Here is a 17,118-nt window from a genome sequence, read left to right on the forward strand (position 1 = left end):
AATTATCTGACCCACAGATATCTTACTAGTCCACTCTTACAAACGCAAGCGCCCACACCAGACTTGTTCTTATTTGAGACGCTGTTTGGAAGGGCATGACATTGTAAAAACTGCAGGTTTACTTTTCGTCCTAGCCATTTGTCTGAGGCTGTTTAATCTTCAACAGGGTGAGATTCTCTGGAGATCTGCCGGGCATACGGTCTCATTCTCTCTTCTTTGTTCTCCTTTTTTTTTTTTCATCTTCTTGGTTTTAGCATTTACATGGTTCATTCATTTAAGGTGTGACATTTAGCCAAAATAATAGGGCTGCCCCCGACTAAAGATTTTCCTAGTCGACTGTTAGTCGTTTATTTAAGCCATTAGTCGATTAATCGGGGAGAGATACTAAAGCATAATAATGAGCATTTAAAATATAAATTTAGCGTTCCCAGCACACATGAAGCTTGCCGCAACAAAACCGGCAAACATAGCATGAACTTTTCTAAGATAAGAATGCATACAAAAATAATATATATATATATATATATATATATATATATATATATATATATATCCTATAATATAAATAACAGCATTATATATGGACCTGGAAATGAAATGTGTAAGTGCAGTACTAATTTAGCTTCCACGCTCCACATGAACACTTATTTAAAAATTGTTATTATGTTAGCCAATTTACATAAGTCTTGTTTGAGGTTGCACATCACCTTTTTGTGGTCATTCTTTACCCTCTCGAAATGTTCCCACCCTTTGGATTTTTAGCCTGACATAATACCGCATGTACCAGCCATGTTAGCCATGTTCTTTGCAAATTCCTTTTTTTTTTTTTATCCGACTGATTAAAGTTTATTTGAAAAAGCTTTTTCTCATCGTTTTTAGTTGATTATTAGGGGTCAGCCCTACAGAATAAACTATTCATATACTGGTGAAACTCGGAAAATTTGAATATCGTGCAAAAGTTTATTCATTTCAGTAATTAAACTTAAAAGGTGAAACTAATATTATATAGACTCATTGCATGCAAAGTGAGATATTTCAAGCCTTTATTTGTTATAATGTTGATGATTTTGGCTTACAGCTTTGAAAACCTTTTCACAATATTCTAATTTTGAATTATCTCACTTTGCATGTAATGAGTCTATAAAATATATTAGTTTCACCTTTTAAGTTGAAATTCTAAAACAAATGAACTTTTGCACTATATTCAAATTTTTCGAGTTTCACCTGTAAGCCACAAATATTAATTTTACAAGATTTGAAGAGCAATTGTGCTTTTGTGTTGTACATTTTCAAAACCAACTGATATAATATGATTTGATTACATGTATAATGTTATAACCGAAAGTTAGCTGATACTCAATTACCTCAATTATTATTTTGATTGTTTGACATTTTAGTAATTGTTTTATTTTATTTTTTATTGTTCACTTTTATTTATCTATATGTTTGTATATGTCTATTGCTTTGGCAATATTGTGCTATTGTACACATTCATGCCAATAAAGCTGAATTGAATTGATACTAAATTAAAATTTAAAGGACATTATCATCAAAACTAGGACCAAAATAACCATCTGTATTATGGAAAATTGCATTTCTGATGTCTTTTTTTCTTTTTCTTTTTTTTTCACATTGAAAAACTCCCACACCACCGACATTGTGTCTTCTCTCTAGCATAAACTCTTCTAAAGCATGCGTAATGTGCCACGGTATGAAGGCACCAATCAAAACCCTCATGGCCAGCAGCATGTATCTGATTTAACCAGAGGAAATAATCAAATATTTTTTTGTGTTTTTTATATTGACATAATTTTCTTAAACGACCATTAACAATGACGTTAAAAATGAACATGTAATTGGCCGATACCGATATGGCCTTTGATATAAGATGCATCCATCCCTAGTATGGAGCTTATTTACGTATGAAAAAGTCATTTAAATTATTTTTGGTAAAAAAAAAAAAAAAAAGATTGATTTTGGCTCTTTTTAAAATAAACCACTTTATTGGTGAGAATGGAACGTGTTATGTGGATAAGAATGGAAATTTCCCACTGATTCTGAGTGGCTGCAGTTTCGCTTCAGGTGGAGTTGTGCTCCCTCAGCACTTCTGAATGCCACTGAATTAACATCTTTCTCTCTCATAACCATGCTTCTTAAAAAAAGGATAAAGGGAAATAATTCCACCCAAGCACCTCTTTTTATTAATATTAAAGTTTAGTCAACGTTAAATGAGACCCCAGTTTCCAATTTATTTTGCCACTTCAACGCCTCATCGCTAACGTTAATAACTCCTGGATACTGGATTAGAGCTTTAAGTGCACTGGGGGAGCGTCAAATAAGCAGAGCATTTGTTAGCTCTTCATGGACTGAACATGAGTAATTACTTGAACTTTTTACTAAATTATTCCCCAATTATTTAAATGTTTGTTAGGGGTATCAATTAATGGGTGAATTGAGAAAGTTTACTGACCGAAAGTATTGTTTTGAATCTGTATTTTACATTACTTTTAACTATACAGTATTCAATATTCTTTTCACTGTGTATCACATGCTCAAACATTGATTCTGATACCCAGCAGATCCAAATGTGCCAATCATCATGGCAATGGCAACGTTTAAGATGACGTCATTCTTCCAACAGCTGTTATAATAATTATAATAGGAACAATACTAATATTTAGTTCAGTCATGAAACTTTACATGCAATATGCAAGCCATGTCACCATCACCTTGTGACACGAGCTGATTGGCCTTTGCTGATTCGCCAGCCAATGCGATTGCTTGCTAAACATTGCTTGCTCAACACAGACTATTTAAATAGTCTTGTTAAATAGTCTGTTTGCTGTTGGCTAGTCCTGAGACAGTTCCTCTGTACCCCTCTACCTCCCCCAGCTCCACCTGCTATGGGATTTATGAACGTCTATTCATGCAGAATATATGCAGCAGAGAGCCTGTGTATCTAGTAGCTGGTCCATATTTGCTCTGCAGACCTAATACATTTGCATTGCTATATTCATTAACACACAAAAACTACTTTGAGAGTTGTCATGATTGATTATGCATTTATTCAATCAAAAATACGGTAAATAGTAATATTGTTAAATTTTACCATTTAAAATAAGTCTTTCCTATTTGAACATATTTTAAAATATCATTTATTCCTGTGATTTATTTCTGATATGTTGATTTGGTTCTCAAGAAACATTTTCTTTTGATCAGCGTTGAATACAGTTTAATATTGCTGCTTAATATTTTTGTGGAAACCATGATAAAAAGAAATTCAGGATTCGTTGATGATGAATATGTATTTTAAATAAATCTTCTATTCAACTTTTAACTTTTTAAGTCGCTTTTGACCAATTGAATTAATCCCAGACTGACAGATGCTGCTGCTGCATGAACTAAGCTATGTAAATGCGCCTGTATGCTGTATTGCTGAACAGCCTCCGGGCCTCCTTACGCATGTCTTTCTTTGGTAAAGGCCACCCTTAACCCTCATTAACAGAGCAAGACTTCAACAAATCCCAACACAAAAGCTACTGGCCTGCTGTTTCTTTATTCAAATCCTTCTCTTTGAGGTTTGGGAGGTGTATTCCTCCCCTCTCCATGGATTTCTCCCCCTTCCTTCTGGAGAGCCCCTGATCGAACAAACACAGGAAGTGTGCTGAGAGTGAGCAGCGCTTTGAGGCTGGGCTGTTCTCTGTTGATTGACCCAGTCCTCTTAGAGTATTGACCGCCCTTACTCGCAGACTGCACGCCCGCTTCCGCTCTGCCTCACGCTAATTACTAATATCAGAGTTTGCTAATATTGTTATTATTGCACACTCCATTTTATAGTGCTTTGGAACAAATTGGATTTGTAGAAATTGTTGGCACGGTATAGCACTGATTACGAGGGGAGTGTGTGTTTTGTTTACCGCATGGATTTGTTGGTCTAACTGGAGCGCGGCCTGATAGTTTGAGTCTTATCTTATCTGTCCCTTCTTAGAGGCCACGGCTAAAGAGTCAAAGGCTTAGTGCAACATCAAAGCTGTCTACTTTCTGCATGTACACTGCTGATGGAGAGGAAGACAAGGAAGGGGTTTGACACGAAATAACTGATGAGGGACAATGACATTGTTACTGTGAGAGAAAGTGCTATGTAATGTGACTGGTTCATACAGTAGTGGGCTACATTGTTGTCATGACGTCATTATGTTGAGTCGTTATGCGCCAAAGCCACACCTCCTCCAAAACACCTCATGTCTCGAAGCACATAACATTACAATAATAATGAATGTAAACAACTTAGAGCTCCGACTTGTACCACCCGATTTCTGCAGATTCATTTCGGTGTTATATTTATGAATTAGGTTAACATTAAAGGTGAACTATGCAGGTTTTTTACCTCAACCGATCAGCTTCGGAGTCATTGGAATGGTTATATTACTCTTTTCGGGTTGAATGGTGGTCGTTTCGCACCCCCCTATCGCATGTGAGCGGAAAAACCACACTTGCAACTTTGAGCTGGCGGCACGCCGGCCGCAGCATCAGGAAGTGTCGCGTGATATCAGGTCTCGCGATGTAACGAATTGCTTTACGGCAAAAAACAGATCTGATAAAATTCTGATTAAAAATGAGCATCAAACAGAAATAACCCGGCGCCGTATACATGTGGTGTTCGAGGCGCACATACAATACAGACTGCCGACAGTTAAACAGGGCGCGCGCAGCTCTTAAAGGGGCCATACCTTATTTCCACTCGTTACAGCGTCCACTCGTTACAGCGTCCATCCTACTGAACAGGTACCGGTGTACAGGGGGAGGGGATCCGGCCGTGAGTGCGAGCCATCTCTGCGTGAGGGCTATTCACGACAGTACAAGTACCCCACAGCGAATCTAGGGGTCGCTGTTTGACAAAAACGGAATTCCTACTTAGTGCTGCTCTAACACTCACATCTATTCAAGGTATGAGGGAAATATGTTTTACTTGATGGTTACACCACAGGACATTTTTAGAGTCATTATATGTACCATTTTCAAAACCATATGAAACCAACATAAATACAACAATTCCAAAAGATTTTTTAGAAATTGGCACATGCATTTTAAGATTTTTAAAAGATCTCGGACACTATTATTGAGATCCAATTGCATCTTGGGGGTATTGCCATCACTCCAAACTTGAGTAAATTAACTTATCTGGGTATTCCATGCACAAAGAAAATTAAGATATTGTGTTCAATATACTTCATACTGCAAAAATAGCTCAAGCAGTGTGGTAGTATGGTATTCTGAATGCACCATTTGTGTTCTACCGTTCTGCATTACCAGTCTAAGAGTGTGTAACAAAAAGCTCTCAGACTGAACTGCAGCCGTTTTATTCTGCGTCCTTTTACTGATTGTATGTTTTTAAATAATATGTGTATAGTGAAATATTAATGAGACTCTACATTAAACTTTAACCAGATTCTGAGGCAGATTAAACTAGACTATTAAATTTCTCTGACTGTGAAATAAAAGGGAATCCAATTGCAGTTGTACGCCCTTTTCCCTTGCGTAGCGCTGTCTGTCAATATCAATGAAGCCCGTGTGAGTCATTTGAGTAGCTCGGAAAAATAAAGCAGGTGAAATTATTGCTGAATATCAACTGTACGTTCCCAGAGCAAAACCAGACGAATGTTTTTTGTACATTTCAAATATGAATCATTAAAATAGAGTGGCACTCTGATTGAATAAACCAGATTTTGTTTCCTGGACAGTGAATGTATTTGGTTTTTCCTTTTATTTTGCTCTAATTTGTGCTCTTTCATATCTAATTGACTCTGCTTTTCCATGCTGCGGTAGATGGAATAGACAGAGTCGCTGTAATGAGACGTGCCCACTCAAGGCCCTGAGAGACCAACCCAGTTACTGGGGTACAGCTGCTTTACTTGCCTCATTTGTGTATATCTGAAGAGGATAGCAAAGTAAAGTCACAACTGACAGATGCCTCCCCAGCATCCACAATTTCCCTGCCTCGATGTGAGTCAGACAAAACAAGCATCATATTAAAATAATAACCTGCTGTTTTGCATGCAATTGATGTAGTGTTTTCCCCCCTCTTCAAGTAGCCCTCCTACCAGAGCTGTTAGCTTTCATCTCAAAACATTTCAATTCCGACGTCTGGACACCAGAAGCATTACCGTCAGCGTTGAAACCAATCACAATTCCCCGTAGTCCAATTTACTGTTGTTCTATGAAGGTATTTGAAGTTCGTATGGAGTAGCCAACTTAGTTTGGCCGAAGAAACGTTTTCATTTGAACTTGATGACTGTTGAAGGGGTACGATGGGAATTTCGAAAACTCACTCAGTATGGCCTTTTAACTGTCATTGTATATAAACTCCAAATCGTTCCCTTGTGTGCTCTTTTCAGAGTTTCCCTTCAGACGAAGGCTGGCCATTTGCGAAGTACCTGGGTGCTTGTGGGCGGATGGTGGCAGTGAACTACGTGGGTGAGGAGCTGTGGAGTTTCTTCAATGCTCCCTGGGAAAAGAGGGTAGACCTGGCCAAGCAACTGATGGACATTGCTGAGCAGCTTACCAACAACGACTTCGATTTTGCTCTCTACCTGCTGGACGTCAGCTTCGATAACTTCGCTGTGGGCCCGCGGGACGGGAAGGTCATTGTTGTGGATGCGGAGAATGTTGTGGTGGCCGACAAGAGGTTGATAAAACAAAGTAAGTAAAAGGATTGCCCCTCCAAGTAAATCTCATTCTCTTCACACAGAGTTTGTTTTAGTGCAGTTACAACTGCATCCTACACTCTAATTTGCTCCCCCAAAAATGTATTCAGTACACATAAAATGAAACTTCTCTTATCATTTGCACACCCTCATGTTGTTCCATACCCTAATTACTTTTTCTTTCACAAAAGGAGACATTTTAAGGAAAACCACTGATCATTTTTTCCCGTGCAATTACAATTAATGAGGACTGGAGCTTTCTAGATTTAAAAAAAGCACCCAAAAGCACCATAGATACACCATAAAAGTAGTCTGTATGGTTAGTGTGCTAAATTCCAAGTCTTCTGAAGTCATACGATTGCAGAACAAACCAACATTTTAAAGGGATAGTTCACCACAAATTGAAAATTCTGTCAGTAATTACTCACCGTCATGTTATTCCAACCCTGTAAGACTTTCGTTCATCTTCGGAACACAAATTAAGATATTTTTGATTAAATTTGAGAGCTGGATCACTCCTCCATAGGCTTCTAAGGGATTGAAACTTCCCGGCCCAGAAAAGTTAAAGACATCGTTAAAATAGTCCAAGTGACTACCATGGCTCAACCTTAAGTTTATCAAGCGACGAGAATACTTTGTGTGCGCAAAAAAACCAAACAAAAATAACGACTTTATTCAACTATTCATTTCCTTCCCTGCCTGCCTCGAGATAGTTCACGTAGTGTAACTGTGCAGTGCTGCTGTGTTGTACGTTGACGTACAACACAGAAGCGCTGCGCTGTTACACTACGTGAACTATCTCGAGGCCAACAGAGAAGGAAATGAATAGTTGAATAAAGTCGTTATTTTTGTTTGGTTTTTTTGCGCACACAAAGTATTCTCGTCGCTTGATAAACTTAAGGTTGAGCCACGGTAGTCACTTGGACTATTTTAACAATGTCATTAACTTTTCTGGGCCGGCAAGTTTCAATCCCTTAGAAGCCTATGGAGGAGTAATCCAGCTCTCAGATTTAGGCCATGTTTACACGGAAACGATCTGAAGAGAAAACGCAAAAGTGGCGTTTCGTTTTCACTTTTTATTCTGCGTTTAGACGAGCGTTATGGGGGGGAAATCTGCGTGCATATGGAGACGCAAAAGTGTTAGAAATGCGATGTAGTATGCACTCCAGGCGGCTAGGTGGCAATGTGAAGCACTGCCACACAACAACAACAAGTCCGTGCGCCTGCGTACAACCTTCCTTCTACTTCTCTCCCTAGTAGCGCGAAATTGAAAAGACTCTTGGACGTTTATCAGAGCTGCTAGGGCAACTTGAAGGTCCGACGTATGGAAATAATCCGACATGTTGGTTGTTATTTTCCTTTACTGGCGCATGCCTGTGACGTAAATGCGTACGCGACGAGAGCCGCCATGAGCAGATTTGCGTTTTTACCCGTTTAGACGGAAACGCGACGGTGGAGCGTTTTTAAGATTTCCACTTTGGAGGGTGGTTTCACTTTTTTGCGTTTTTAAGCCCCAAAAACGCCGTCGCCGTGTAAACGAAAGGCACATCCGATAAAATATTATTACGTTTTCACCCGGAATCGTTTTCGTGTAAACAGGGCCTTAATAAAAAATATCTTAAAGGTATGGTTCACTTTGAAATGAATTTTTGGTATGTTTTAGCTTACCTCAAGAGCATCCAAGATGTAGGTGTCTTTGTTTCCGCAGTAGTTTCAATTTTGATATTTTTAGGTCAAACCGTTCTTGTCTGTCAGTCATATTATGCAGGTCTATGGTCACTTCCTCAAAGAGCATGCACAGAGAAGTCCAAATTAAACATGATTTAATGACTCGTAAATGTAAGTACACATTGATGGCCTAAGACACGAAACGAACGCTTTGTGTGAGAAAACGAACCGTTTTTTTATCGTTTTTACCTCTTGTAACCACAGCCACGTCCAATTGATCTGAGGGCGCGGGCGCTTCGGTCTGCGCAAGCGCCGGAAAGCGCCGGAAGTGATCTCTTGCGCGTTTACGTCACTCACTGTTTACACAGAGATTTCGGAAGTGTTACCTTTCACTGTGAATTGTTTTCTTTTACGACGGGTTAAACATTCCGGATAAGCGCAAATTAGTACCATTTTTATTAGCCGTATTACCTACAATCTCTGTTCTGTGTAAACAATGAGTGACGTACACGCGCTAGAGATCACTTCCGGCGCTTACGCAGACCGAAGCGCCCGCGCCCTCAGATCACTTGTACGTGTGATCCTAGAAGTGATTCTGTCCATTGAGCTGTTAACTGCTGCCACTAGAACACTAAGTTGATTTTGCGATGAAACAGTCAGTGATTCTGTGCAATTGATCAAATTGTTAGTTGAAAACATGAGGCTCAAAAGAACCTTTTTTTTCTTCTTTTTTTTTTTTTTTTGAACCAGGCATCAGTATTTTGGTTTGTTCTACTCTCAAAGCTGTACTACTTCACAAGACTTGAAATATAATGCACAGACTATTTCAATGCATACAGACTACTGCTATGATCATTTTGTGGTGTTCTGTATCCTTGTGAATAATTGTACACATGGAATGATACCTATAAAACGACAAAATAATAATAAAAAAAACATTGGCAGACATTTATCAAAATATCATCTTGTTCATAAAAAAAATGCATACATACAAGTTTGGAACAGTGTTTCTATTAACTAAAACGTAAACTACTAAAAATTATTTTATTTTAATTGAAATTAGTGCTGCACGATTAATCGAATCGCAATCGTAATCGCGATGTCAAACCTATGCGATTATATAGCGCAAAATGCCGCGATTTTATATGAACACAGCATCTCTTCTTTTTTGTCATCCTTTGACTAGTGTTACATGATCCCGCTCTTATTCGTGCAAATGCCTTAAAACCATTTTGCACGACAAGAAGTCAAAAGAGAGCGCGCTGCCTGAGAATGTCCTGAATGTGACTCACAGAAAGACGCGCGCAAGATTCATGCGCATGCACAGACCGGGTGCCAGAATACAGTTCTCTTTCGAGCTTGAACGAACAATAACACACACAATTATGCCAAAATGTCGTTTTGTCGATTATCTTCATAACATAAGAGCAGTCTTATGATGGCCGTGAAGAGTTGTGCTTGTGAGAGAATGAGGCGCGTGTGAGATCCGCGTCTCGGCAACGGCTGCTCTTAAAGGGCCGGCAGCGAATAAAGCGTTCCGTCAGTAAAGTTAATCAAAGAACAAAGGGAACAGAAAATTACTCACTGCTCTTGACTAAAGAAGTTTTGTAGGTTTAATAAGGATTAGTCTATATATATATATAATTTATAATTCATGCAGCGCAGACTGTTCGATAACTTTATTCAATTTCTGTATATAAATCTGTATATAAATCCTCAATCCTACCTGTTAAGACAGGAAGGGCACAGGTAAATATGGCATTTATTATGGATTTATGTGAGGATTGTTTGAAGTTCACTTAATTTAAAAGCTGTTATTATTTTTTTTAAGCCTAATAAATATTTTAAAAGTTGATAGCTTTCAATTGTATTGATGGAATCACTGTAATGTTGGATGGCTATAATTAACGTTTAAAATGTGGGGGGTGTCGTAATTTTTATCCAGACATCAATGGTTTATTGATCATTATAGGTGTTATCAATCATTTAGTTGTTGTTGCTAGTTTGAGTTGAGAAATACACATTAATACACAGAATGATCACTAATCTGTGTGTGCATTTTACTTTAGAACCAAGCAAGTTGACTCATGAAACCATTTGTTTATTATATCGCAATCGCATATCGCAATCGCAATATTGACCTCATTAATCGCAATATGACATTTTCCCCAAATCGTGCAGCCCTAATTGAAATAGAGTGGAAATAAAATAAAATGATGGAAAAACAATTTTTTTTTTTTTTTTTGCATTTAATGATGATCGGGCAGTAACCAGTTGTGCCAAAGCTCTACATACAATCATTTACTCAAGGTACATTATAAACCCTGCTAAACACCTGTAGAACTCAGAATGACGCAGAAGTGCTGTTATATCAAGTACGTCACCAGCACACAGAGACATGTGCCTTTAGACCAGAATCTCAGGGGAGATACCCAACATCGGATAGAACACTATTCAGAGAACAAGGTTTGTTCCTGAAAGCCTCAGATAGAATACGTGTCTATGTGCGGGTGTGTGTGTGCGAGAGACTCACACGTGAGGACAGAGTGACGCCAGTTGGTTCTCTCTTAAATGGCGACTTGTCACGGTGCCAGAAGCCTCACAGAAGAAGCTCTGTCATTGAAGTGGGAGCGAGCCCTCGAGGGGAGGGTGTCCCCTTTTACCAGTCAAACAGCTCAGCTAGGATGAATTTAAATTGTTTTACCTCCGCTTTGAAGAAGTATTAAAGCACTGTGTTTACAAGCTAGCTTAAGGACATTGGGTTTCATTCACAATTAATTACCTTTAAGTTGCGTAATAACACGAGTAGAAAACATTATCATGCTAAAGTTTCACTGAATTCACAACAGGTGCGATATTGGAAAAACTGACATTGTTTATAGTAAGTTTTCCTGCTTTTTATATATATATATATATATATATATATATATATATATATATATATATATATATATATATATATATATATATGAAAACTGTTTCTCCAGATGACTTGAATAGCTCTATTTGGAAAGAGTTAATCATTCTAGAAAGATCATGGTGATTTTGTAGGGGAGTGAATCTGCATAGAAAATAATGAACACATTTTTACAAATTACAAGCATTACATAAATACAATAGAACCAAGATACAACCGAATTAACCAGTGCTTTGTTTTTCAGGCCAGTCTAACAGTATTCAGGTACAGAAATTGAATGATCAAATGTAAAATAACTGCATAGCCTTCACTGTGTAAATTAAAAATAATTAATCTTTGTTAAAGCTACAAAAGTGATTTTCACTTTGTATTTTGTTGTTTGAACAACATTTGGCTGCTGTCACTTTAAGATTGAATGCACGGATCCAATACAATGATACAAATCCATTTTCTTTTGTTTATATTATTATAATAGTAGCATAATACACACCCAAGCCATCTCAATATAAGGTATTATCATAAATGTTCAATTTCTATGAGTAGGTGCTGTTATGAGTGAAAAGATGGATATAATGTCCTTGATGACATAGAGGATTTCATAGAGGAGTAATAGCATGCTGCTGTTCATCCATCTACACAGAAACAGTGAGAAGTGATGAAAGATAAATCCAGTAAATACGAGACAAAGTATGGTTCGTCTATGTTCTTTATTCTGTCACAGGTGTTTTTAAATGAATCAAATATATTTGTAAGAAATGCTGGTCAGCATGGTGTATAACCCTCTCATCTCTTAATTCATCTCATTTAAAGCAGCACTGCTACAGCCATCAAAACACCATCTGTGTATAAACACACCGCCTAAAACAATAAATGAAGACGCTCAATGTCAGACTTCAAATCTTCTCTCTGATCACCCAGTGAGTCGGCGCGCTCAGATTAATGAAGTGCATCATTCGGCATCCTCTGCGCCAATCTCAATATGAGCTGTTCTTGAGAGGACTTTGATACTGGTAGTGTAAAACAAATGGTTATAGTTATTGTGCTTGCTTATTTGTTGCTTTACCCTATTGGAGGTCTGGGCTTAGTGTCCATATATCCCTGAAAAATGTGTCTGAATGGGGTTTTGTGGACCTGACGCAGCCTAATTAATTATACAAGGCTCCCTCCACTAGTCGATTATGATAATTGGTTGTTTTGCACAACCCTAATAGTAAGACAAAAACACTTAAAACAAGATAAATTTACCTGAGAAGCAACATTGGCTACATTTTCTTTAAAGGCACAATATGTTCGATTTTTGGATTTAAAATTTCCAAAAACCACTAGAACACTGTTATATGTTTTGTTGACTTGTGTACTTGCATTATCCCAAATGTTTCCAACAATGTTTAAAAATCGGCAATTTTAACCAGTGTAACGGCCCGTGTCATTGCGTCACTTTGCAATGATGTCACCCTCGATTTCCGGTTTTACTTCCGTAGAAACCATGGAAACGTCAAAGACTCATTAATATATTATGTGTTTTATTAGACAGGCGAGCAACTGTTTGGATGCATGCGTCAGAGACAACACTATTTTGTCAAGTGGCTAACATGGCATAATCAGAAAGAGCTTTATTTCTAGTAGCAGTAATACAGCATTTTCTCCACAATATGTTTTAAAATGAATTGCATAATTACATTTTATGTAATGTATTCTGTAATCTGTGGTGGAATACATTTTAAATGTAACACTCCCAACCCAGGTGCATAATGTAGTGTCACTAAGTTTTTCAATTGATGGTTTTAATAATAATAATAATAATAATAAAGAAAGAAAGAAACTTATTGTTCCATATATTGATTTATCCTTTATATTTATATATTCATTATCCATCCATTATATTTATTTATCCATTCATTATTTATATATATATATATATATATATATATATATATATATCTGCTATATTTATCAATTTATATTTATTTTTGTATTTATTACATTTGCTTTTTTTTTTTATTGTTTTTTACCAAATCCAGTTTAAATGCCAACTTACTGATGAATCACAATTTTACACATTTAAGTGTGTATGCACAGTTGATTATAAATGCCAGTCATTGTAATCAGACTCAACAGGACGTTTAGCATTGCATCAAGAATTTGACGTAGAAACATTTCGACAGCTGTGCAACTAGATTGCGACTAAAAAGACCCTTTGTTATGAACAATTGATGGCACAAAGGCCAGTCATTTAGGCTGCAAGTTCACCACCAGTGCAGTATTTAAAGAGCACAAAGCAACATTGATCCACAGATCTGTAATGAAATTATCTGCAGTGCTTTGGAGAGCCCAGCAGAAGTCTTGGAAACAGAATGTTTGTCTAGACCAGCGATGCAGGGAAAGCCACAGCCTAAAATGAATTTCGATCTGAAGCACGGCTCCGCACCACTGACGCTCACAATCACATTTGTCTCCTTGGCCTGCTAAAAATGATCAAGTAGCTTCCTTCCAGCCTTGCAATGGGCGGATGTCTTGTCCGGACATAATACAGCACAGATTAAGATGATGTGTTTGTAAAGACAAAGGAGAAGGGAAGAGAGGGAGGGGATTCAGAGGAACAAGGGAATTGCTCTGAATGCAGATCATTTTCTGTCTATTTTTAATCATGTTCAAGGTTAAATTAAACTGAATGTTTATCATCTTCGGCATGCTGTTGGTCGAATTTGATATCATTTTCTGAAATTCCAACTTTAAAAAAAAATTGTCCTTGTTCATTGATCCGTTACACACACACTTTCTCGAGCTACTGTTGTTTCCAAAATTTCTGTAGTCAATTTTCTTTCCTGTAAAAATGTCACTGTTCTCTGTACCAATTTAAAATAAATAGAATATAATATTTATTAGCATTAATGATTAAATCCCGGTAAATAATGCATTTAAAACCTCATGGAGCTGTCAATGTGTTTCATTTAAGTAAACATCGATGTAGAAAAATGTAATTGAATAATTGTTAAAGGTGTCATGACATGAAAAAATATCACTTTCCCCTCTCTATTATTTACAGTTATGTTAATGTTTTCTCGTGTCATGACCCCTCTAAATATTTATTTATATTAATAATTAATAATTTAAAAATACAGCTTAAAACATTTGATAACACTTTACAATACGGTTTAATTAGGTTTTACTTAAGAACAATACTTCTACAGCATTTATTAATCAAAATTAATGTTAATTTCAACATTTACTAAAACATTATTAAAATCAACAATTAAAAACATGAACAAACAATGAACGACTCAATTTTTATTAACAAAGATTAATAAAGAATGTAATGTTTTGTTCATTGTTAGTTTTTAGTTCATACAGTGTACAATACGGCTTCATTAGTTTACATTAGTTAATGTATTAACTAACAATCTAACAATGAACAAAACATTTGCAACATGAAAAATGGGCCGTTTGTCCAGTTTGCATAAAATGTATCGTCTAGATATATCTCTTGACAAAATAAAGACCGGTCAAAGCTTTGCTAATTGAATTTTCAGTGTTAAAAATCCAGTTCTATAATAATCACCTAAAGCACTGTATTCTCCGCTTCCACAGGATATATTCTACAATAAATGTAAGAATAATGGTCATTTCCTGTTTCCATATTTGCATAGAGCATTCATTTGTGGTTCTAATGTAAGGGTATTAATGCAAATGGGGAAAAAGTGAAACAGAAAAACATGTTTCTGAGCTAAATAAAAGCACACAACATGGACTTTAATATGTACCTCTCCGGGTATAATCATTTAAGTGCTTGGTCTTCCGTGGATATTAAACCAATGTGAACTTGAATTTGTTTTTGTGCAAAGACGTATGTAACAGATGTGTGCATTTAGAGGCAAGACAGGGTCTGATCACACATCAGTCACACAGACCGACGTCTACCAGAGTAAATGACATCTCTTCACCTTGGCTCTTAGAGTCTGCAGATCTGTGTTGAGCGGTGATTGAGTTTAGGCAATGGCCTGGGGCCTGAGGCAGAGCCTGATGCCGGAAACGTAGATTGAGTCATTGGAGTGGAGGAAGGAGTGGCAGGAGTGCATTGTTTCTCAAACATGATTAGGGGTTGGCATCTCCTGGGTTGTTTCACTCTAATCAATTTGATCATTAATGCAACTCCAAAGAGTTTCTCATCATAGAGAATGTTATTTATTTGCCCTGGTTGTCAGGGTCTTGAAAAATAAGTGTGGAGATGAAGGTTGTGTGTGGTCTGTGTTCTGGGTAGAGAAAACTGCCAATTTGTGTCCCTTTATTAAGGAAGGAACATGCTGTACCTCAGAAATGTCCACCTGATTGCTTCTGTGCTAAGTCACAAATTGCTCTCTTGGTCCACCGACTGATATTTTCATTGTGTTCAAACTGAAGGAGCGTGTTCAAATATGATTTATAAAAAAAACTAAAAATGTTCTCAATTTTAAAGGCCCGCTGAAGTGACTTTGAATGCACAGCATTATTCAATGCGTTGACGTAATTTCCACTGAAACGGAAAGACAGGGTGGGACATATTGAACAGCTCCACCCCTTTTTTTTAAATAGCCCATAGCGTTTAGTTTATATCACAGCTCGGCCAGAGCCATTGAAAGCTATACAAATTGTTGTAACATTTATTAGGCTTCAAAGAATATAACATCTTTTAATTTAAGTGAACTTCAAACAATCCTCACATAAACCCTGTTACCTTTGTTCTTTGATTAATGACAGACCGCATTAGTCTGCTGTCACTTTAAGACCTGCCGCTGCTGCACATGACGGGGATCTCACACGCGTCTCATTTTCTCACAACTCTTTACGTTCATTTAAGACTTTATTTAACTCATTTATGAGTATTTCCGGTCAATTTCAGTTGTCTTTGTTCTATTGTTTGTTTTCCTATATGATTGTAATTCATTTCTTTATCACTGTTTACTTGTTTGACTTTTTATTTTTAGTTTAAAAAGTAGCCTATTAGTTTTTTGTGATATTGAAAATGGTGAGGAATTTATAAAATAAATCTAAAAAATGTTGATATCACAACAACCTTATTTAAAGCAAAAATAACTAGATTTAGATCATAAATTATTTCATTTTTCATTGTATTTTTCATAAAATACAATTACTCCTATTTTGATATAAGATTTTGGTTATTTTGCCCACCCCTACAATAGCTAATAAAAGTTATGTCTGAAAACACTTTTCTCAGCAACAAGAGTTTGCTCAGCCCTATTTAAAAATATGCATATGCTGCCATCTAGTGGTTATACTATGCATTACATTTTATGTTATTTATTTCTTCCAGGTAGCACTAGTGATGCACCGATGTGAAAATTGTGGCCGATACCGATAACCGATATTAATATTGCTGTTATGGCCGATACCGATATTTACAGATGTCGATATCTCTGTATAGAAAACACATTGCGAGGATTAGAGCTGCACGATATTGGTAAAAAATGACATTGCAATATTTTATTTTTCTGCGATTATATATTTCTATATAAAAACAATTTCACCAGATGACTTGAATAGCTCTATTTGGAAAGAATGAATCATTCTAGAATGACTGGGGTGGTTTTGTCATGGAGTAAATCTGCATAGAAACTAATATTAATAGAATGTTAACTAATGTAGTTAACTAGACTTTAATAAATGGAACCTTATTGTAAAGTGTTTCCGATTTATGTCTTTTTAGTTCAGTGTTGGACAGATCAGTTGTTTTAACCATTCATTAAAGTGAATCGGTTCAAAGGAGTCATTAGTTCGCGAATCGGACGTGTCATTAACGGACCACGGCACACGTTGTGTGATTATCCCGGCAGT

At 36.8% G+C, this 17,118-nt stretch overlaps 1 protein-coding gene across 1 annotated transcript in view; it reads left to right on the forward strand.

The window, feature by feature from the left end:
- Positions 1 to 17,118, forward strand: part of dipk2ab (divergent protein kinase domain 2Ab) — a 48,816-nt gene that overhangs the window by 22,963 nt on the left and 8,735 nt on the right. Inside the window, exon 3 of the mRNA XM_056249912.1 lies at positions 6,396 to 6,699. Within this exon, the coding sequence (XP_056105887.1) occupies positions 6,396 to 6,699 (304 nt within the window). The remainder of the gene's footprint in view (positions 1 to 6,395; positions 6,700 to 17,118) is intronic.

The sequence above is a fragment of the Rhinichthys klamathensis genome, unplaced genomic scaffold, assembly GCF_029890125.1.
Source record: "Rhinichthys klamathensis goyatoka isolate OS25496 unplaced genomic scaffold, OSU_Roscu_1.1 h1tg000064l_1, whole genome shotgun sequence".
NCBI lineage: Eukaryota > Metazoa > Chordata > Actinopteri > Cypriniformes > Leuciscidae > Rhinichthys > Rhinichthys klamathensis.